The sequence below is a fragment of the Felis catus genome, chromosome D1, assembly GCF_018350175.1.
Source record: "Felis catus isolate Fca126 chromosome D1, F.catus_Fca126_mat1.0, whole genome shotgun sequence".
In the NCBI taxonomy this organism is placed as follows: Eukaryota; Metazoa; Chordata; class Mammalia; order Carnivora; family Felidae; genus Felis; species Felis catus.
This window is the reverse complement of record NC_058377.1, coordinates 87,772,512-87,779,464: the sequence shown is the minus strand read 5'-3', so window position 1 is coordinate 87,779,464 and position 6,953 is coordinate 87,772,512. Positions and strand designations below refer to the sequence as shown.

The following is a 6,953-nucleotide window of genomic DNA, read 5'->3' as shown; positions in this document are numbered from 1 at the left end:
GCTGAATAACCCTGACGACCAAATTAAGTGAAAGCGTCTGACCTTTAGATCCAGTACCTGTGCACCTTTAACTTGGGGAGGTGGTTAAAATAATGCCCTCAACAATCATTTCCCCAATTCGGGAGGAGCCTGGCACCTCTGGCTAATTTCCCAACTCTGCACCTACTGAATGGACAAGGCTCAGAGCCGCCCTGTTGTGTGCTAGGGACACGCGGGGCGAGAAAGGCTGACCGGAAAAACGAAGTTTCTAGGTTGGAAGACTAAGAGGAGCGAAGGATTTGGGGGTCAAGGGCGGAGAGGACTTAGGGTGAGATTTGGGGCCTGTCTCCGAGGATACCGGGTGTAAAATTTCACACACGGGGGCGGGAGGGCTAGAGAGAGCCAGGCAGACAAAAGTCTTTGGGAACAAAGGCTGAAAGGGGTCCGGGGTGGGCAAGTTTAGGGACTGGAGTGGGAGGAGAGAGTGCGGGAGATGTCACGGGGAATAGAAGAACAGCCTGCAGAGCTCGCGCACCGTTGCGGAGCCGGGATCCGCGAAGCAGCGGGTCCTACTGCACTGGCCAGGGGCCCACGGGGCGGGGGTGGAGCCTTACCGGGAGCCGCCCCTTCGATCCGCCCTGTGGGCGGGGCTGTCCTGGCGGTTACATAACAAACCTGTACCAGCGGCTGGGGAGCGGCTCGGGCGGTGGCGGCGGGGGGCGGGGTCTGGGCGGGGCCGGGGCGGGGCCAGGCCTGCACCGGGCCAGGCAAGATGGCGGCGATGGAGACCCAGTCGGCACCGCTGACCCTAGAATCGCTGCCGACCGATCCCCTGCTCCTCATCTTATCCTTCTTGGACTACCGGGACCTAATCAAGTAATGGGACGACGCGCATGGCAGGGGTGGGGTCACGGGGCGGGGGAAGGCAGTGAGGCAGGAGGGACAGAGGCCCGGCTAGCCGACCGGACCTGGACTCCCGCGTCAGCCAGAAGGTGACGCCAGGGCAGCCCTGATCCTGCAGAGCCACCCCAGGGCCTGGGCGAGACGGGGGTGGAAAGGGCCCCGCCTTTAGATCTTCCTCCCGTCCAGGGCCCAGGCCTGAGGAGCGACGAGAGTCCTCTCTCCCAGGCCTCGGCGAGGCCCAGTTGTAAGATCGGGGAGGTATTGCTCCCCCTTGCTGCCCCACCAACCCCAGTGCCCAGTACCCGCCGCCCGCCCCGCTGGTTTCGGCCCGATCTGGCCCAGCCCTGGATGCTTTGGAAAAGCCCCTGTCCAGGCCAAGTGCTCTTTTCTGCTTGGACCAGGGCCTGCGGACTGGGACGCAGTAGTGGGCAGGTGGGGCGCCGGAGGGAAGGAGCCAGGCGACCCTCTGACCCGCCCCCAGGTGCGACTTCCGTGGTACCATAATATCTAGCAGGGCTCACTTTCGGACATCTATGCTTGATAATTGTTTTGCTGCCAGCTTTCCTCCTCACGGTTGCATGTTGGATTTTGTGTTTTGGTAGTGACTTCCGGTGGTGCGATACAGGTGACCGTCTTCTCCCCTGTACGCTTTGGGTTTCCCACATTACCAGCATCCGTTCCAAAAATAAACACCGGTTGCTGGTAAGGGTGGTTAAGTGCCCAGTTCCTTCTGCGCTCGGGACTGTCAGGGATGGTGGAAGAAATGGCGTTGTTTACACCCTTGACAGCTGGTGGCATGGCTCTGTCTTTCTTGTGCCACCATATATATTTGCAGAGGAGGCAAAATCGCCCTCTTAAGGATGGGTAGGCAAGATTCGTTTTGTTTTGTTTTGATTTGTTGTTTTGTATTACCAACTGGATTCTAACCATTTGATTATTGCGCCCTGTGTTATCAGAAATTCTTTTAGAAATACAGCATTCTTGGATTTATTAATAATAATTGTTGGCTTGCCTAGCTATGTGGCGAGAGAGGGATAACTCCAGTTTCTGGCTGCTATCTATATTAGTGCCTGTAACTTTGTTTTTCAAGAAAATAAATTTTTCTCTACCCAGGCTGGTACTTAAAGCAGAGAAATAACGTTTGTCTTTTCTTTGGAAAAGGCTGTTCCAGGAGCAAACTGTTGTCATCTGCAATATTTTGTTGCTATATAGCCTCTTAGAAATCTAAGACACACACACACACACACACACACACACACACACACACACACACACATTGCTGCCAGAGTGATTTTTCTAAGACAGATCTGGCTGTCATTCTCCTTAACCTATGATACTTCTTGTTTATTTACAGACTATAACCTAAACTTCTGGGAGCATTTATGGTCCTTATCAATTTGGCACAGACCACTCTAGCCAAATCAGACCTCTGCCAGCATACTGCACACTTGTTGTTTTTTTGTTCAGTGGCTTAAGCTCTTGACCCTGCCTGGAAGCCTTGCTTGCCTTTTCTCAACCTGGCAAGATGGAATTTCTTTAAGACCCTCTCTCCTGATTCCTCTACCTTCTTCTTTCTTTTGCAGAGTTTATTTGCCATACCAGATAGATTGTGTGCTTTTTTTTTTTAATTTAAATTTTATTTTCTTTAGAAAGAGGGAACGAGTTGGGGGAGGGCCAGAGGGGAAGAAAGAAAGAATCTCAAGCAGGCTCCATGCTCAGCATAGATCTAGCCTGTCGTGGGGCTCGATCCCACAACCCTGGGATCATGAGCATGACCTGAGCCGAAATCAAGAGTTGGACCCTCAACCCACTGAGCCCCCCAGGCACCCCTAGATTTGTGCACTTCTTAAAAGTAAAGACTGTCTTGGGGTGCCTGGGGAGCTCAGTCAGTTAAGCATCTGATTCTTGATTTCCACACAGGTCATGATCTCACAGCCGTGAGTTCCAGTGGAGTTTGAGCCCAGGGTCAGGCTCTATGCTGACAGCTCCAAGCCCGCTTGGGATCCTCTCTACCCCTCCCTCATGTTCTCTCTCTCTCTCTCTCTCTCTCTCTCTCTCACTCTCACTGTCTCTCCTTAAAATAAATAAACATTTTTAAAATTCTCAAAAGGTAAAGACTGTTTGTTTATCTTAGTATTCTTCATTTATTCAGTAGATTCTTTTTCAGTGTCTGCTGTGTGCCAGCCAGTTAAATGTTGGGGATATAACAGTGAACAAGACAGAGAGGCCTCTCTTACGAAGTTTTACAGTTGTGTGGGCAAGATGGGAAAACAAAGCGCATAATTACAAGAGATGCTGTTTGCTATGAAGGAAATAAACCAGTTCCTCTGTAAAGGAATGGGAGGGAGGGATGATCAGTTCACATTGCAAGGAGTTGTCGTATATGAAGGATGGCATAGAGCAGTCCTGGCAGAGGGAACAGTGTGTTCAGAAGCTGATTGGACAATAACATAGCCTGTTGGAGGTGCTAGAATGGTGTTGTGGGAGTTAGGGAGTGACTCACAGGCAGAATGGCTTGAGAAGAGACTGGTGAGATCATGCAGGACCCTGTGAGCCAAGATGAGGGGATCCGATTTTATTTTAAATGCTTTAGAGAAGAACCTTTTTGTTCTATTCAGGCCCTCAGTGGATTAGATGATGCCCACCCACATTGTCCACCATTTCAAATGCTAATCCTTTCCAGAACATCTACACACACACACACACACAGAAATGTTTAACCAGCTATCTGGGTATCTATCCCTTGGCGCAGGCAAGTTGACACATAAAGTTAACTGTCACAAACATCACATTTTATTTTCAAAAAAGTTTCCAGTGTACTACAACTTCTTTCCTGCACTGTACAGCCCCACTTTGCCAAGTGTCTTGCCTATTGCTGAGCTCCAAAGTTTTAGATACATATTTACTGAACTGGATGGTGTTGGATTGGGGTAGTCTGTTGGGATCATTGTGTAATATTAGCTGCACGATGTGGATCTCTTCCCGATGATTTATTGTGTACTATTCATTCTTAACCCTCACTGTGTGTCAGAATTATATGTGACACTTTTTTTTAAGTTTATTTATTTTGAGAGAGAGAGAGAGAGAGAGTACAAGCAGGGGAGGGGCAGAGAGATAGGGAGAGCGAGAATCCCAAGCAGGCTCCGATGCGGGCTTGATCTCACGTACTGTGAGATGATGAGCTGAGCCTAGATCAAGAGTCTGATGTTCAATGGACTAAGCCACCCAGGGGCCCCAACATGTGACACTTTTTAAACATACACATGCTTGAGATACAGATCTTACCCCAAGCCAACAGAGTCAGAATGTCTAGAACAGTATTTCTCATCCTTCACGTACATCAAAATCACCTTCGGTGCTTATTCCAGAGATTCTTTTATGTTGTTTACCTGTGGGGACAGTAGAGAGAGAAGGATCAAGAAAAGAAGGAATGAACTCCAAATTGGCAAAACTGGACGGATTCCTATGTTTGCAAATATTAGTTTGGGCACCTCCTGAGCTTGGAAGAAAAGGATCAGGATGATGTTTGTGTAAAATCTGAAAATTGAACAAAGGCTATTATATTATTTACCATCAGTTGTTTCTCACATGCCCCAGTCATGGCTTTGACAAGCCCCATGTAATTTAAGATTCCCTTAATTGATTACCTATTGCACAGCTGAGATCTTTGAATATCGGCTTTTCTACAACCTGTGATTCATCTTCTGAAAGGACCGAAATCCATTTTCCTAATCCTAGGTTCATTCTTTTTGCAAATTAATTAAGTAGGGTAGGCTTTGTAGGACTGGAGCACTATTGTATTAGAAGTCTCTATATAATAAGAAAATTATTTTATCTCTAATATTCCATGTTTTTGAGCAGCTGATACTAACTTGGATCACTATGGATACTGAATCAGAACTATAATGATTCTGACGTATTTTAGAGATGGGCTTTCCAATAGTTGCTAAAATTGGTTTTGGCTGCAATATTTCTTTCCTTTAAGAAAAAATTGGAACAAAAAAGACAAAAGGCTTATGTATTTAATATCAAATGTCTTGCAGATCTTAACATTTCTTTTTTGTTTACATCTGAATAACATTTCTTCCTGTATGTAGAAGTACTGTCCCAATAATAAGTGCATGAAAACTCTTTGATTTGAAATTAACAACTCCAAAAGTTTATGTTTTATAGACTTTCATACGAAAACTATAGTTGTAGAGGTTTGGGGGGTTTATTTGTGAACTCAAATAGTTAAGATTTCACCACTCACAAGGTAATTATAGTAGCTAACATGCTGAACAGGTTTTAGAAAATACTGTTTTGCAATTATAAGGGTGGAAAGTGGGAAATAAGAAACGTAAAAGGAATAAAATAAAACAACACTGAGTATTTTTATCTTTATTTCTAAACTGTTTTCTTATTTTCTTTCATACTAACCTTGAATCTGGTTACTGCCAGTTGTTGCTATGTCAGTCGAAGGCTTAGCCAGCTATCAAGTCATGATCCGCTGTGGAGAAGACATTGCAAAAAATACTGGCTGATATCTGAGTGAGTATTCAGGAAATATGTATTTCTGAAATCTGTCCCTTGGCTTCTGTAACACTAGTCTGTCCGGATCCTCCTCTCTAACCCTTCTCTCTTTATCTCCTTTGATTGTTCTCCTTGTGCCTCCCAGTAAATGCTGGTGTTCTCTAAGTTTCTGTCCTTGGGCCACTGCTCTTCTCCCTCTATGAATTCTGCATGCATGTTGCCGTTTATAGTGGCTGCCTGTGTGCTCCTGACTCCCAAACCTGAATGTCCATCCCTGACATCCCCACGGAGATCACAACCGCCTGCTGGACCTTTTCCACTGGACGACCCACAAGGGTTTTCTGAGTTCAGTAAATGTTAATAAACCTGACAGAATGAAAGTGTAGTTGACAGAAGGTGGCGTTGGGAAAGACAAAAGAAAAGGTAGGGTTGTCAATATCTATTTCTTAGATTGAGGGAATCAAGTCCTGGCAAGTTGGCAAAGCAAGAAGTAAAGGTCTAAGTATATTATTTAAAGCTGCAAGTTACTCAGTAGAACTAAAAATAATAGGCTATCAAACCCTGGGAGGAGGAAGAATGGGGAAGAGGAAATTTTAAGTATTGTCTGAACTGATCTTTTTCTTTGGGGTATCAGTAGATAGATACAAAATCGATAGATCAAGACTAGAGGCATAAATGTTTAGACTTATAACTTCCAGAAATAACGAAAGTTTCCTTTGAAGGGTTGGACTTAGAAGAGGAGACTAGTTTTTCATAAGTTCGTTGGTACTGTATGGTTTTGATAATATGTATGTACATTATTTTCCTTCCAACCCCTGTCTCCCCCCACCCCCCAAACAACACCTGAATCGTTGTTTTCACCATCCCTAAACCCGATTCTCCTGCATTCCTCATCTTCATGGTGGTACCATCCACCTGGGCCTTCCAAACCAGAAACAGGCATCATCCTAGATCTCCTCTCTTTCTGTTTCTACATTCATTCAATTACCAAGCGCTTTCTGATTTTAGCCTCTCTATATTTCTTGAATCTTTTTTCTCATTTCATCTAGCTACCCGTTTTAGGTCAGTTCATCATCTCTTACCAGAACTCCTCACAACCCTCCTGACTCATCTCTTGTACCTCAGGTTTACACACCCCCCAAACCACAACCACAATTCTCTCTTGCAGCTCCCCTGTTAAAACCCTTCAGTAGCTCTCCGTTCCCTACAGGATAAGGTCCAACCTCGTTAGCATGATACCAGAAGGCCCTTTGTGGCTGCCTTATCCTGTGCCACTTCTGACTCTTAAGTTTACGCTTCATTCTTTCCCCCTGATTAGAATATACATTATTTGAGGGCAGAAAATAAGCCTCATTTTTAATGTCCTCCATGGCTGAGTAGACACTCAATAAATGTATGTGGAATTGTACCAAATGAGAGATTGAATCATGTGATTACTTTGAATGCTACATGATTTTCTGGGTAACCCGGTGTAGGTAAATCGTATTAGTATCGTTATGTCATTAAATTCTAAATGTTTTCTAAAGTAAAACAACTACATAATATGCTTTAAAACTTTA

The 6,953-nt window shown here is 45.3% G+C and overlaps 1 protein-coding gene across 1 annotated transcript in view; it reads left to right on the top strand.

The window, feature by feature from the left end:
• The first annotated feature begins 714 nt into the window (after positions 1-714).
• The window catches only part of FBXO3 (F-box protein 3), a 32,292-nt gene continuing 26,053 nt past the window's right edge, over positions 715-6,953 (top strand). The window contains exons 1-2 of the mRNA XM_003993151.5: positions 715-855; positions 5,323-5,412. Coding sequence (XP_003993200.1) covers positions 752-855; positions 5,323-5,412 — 194 coding nt within the window. The 5' untranslated portion in view covers positions 715-751. The remainder of the gene's footprint in view (positions 856-5,322; positions 5,413-6,953) is intronic.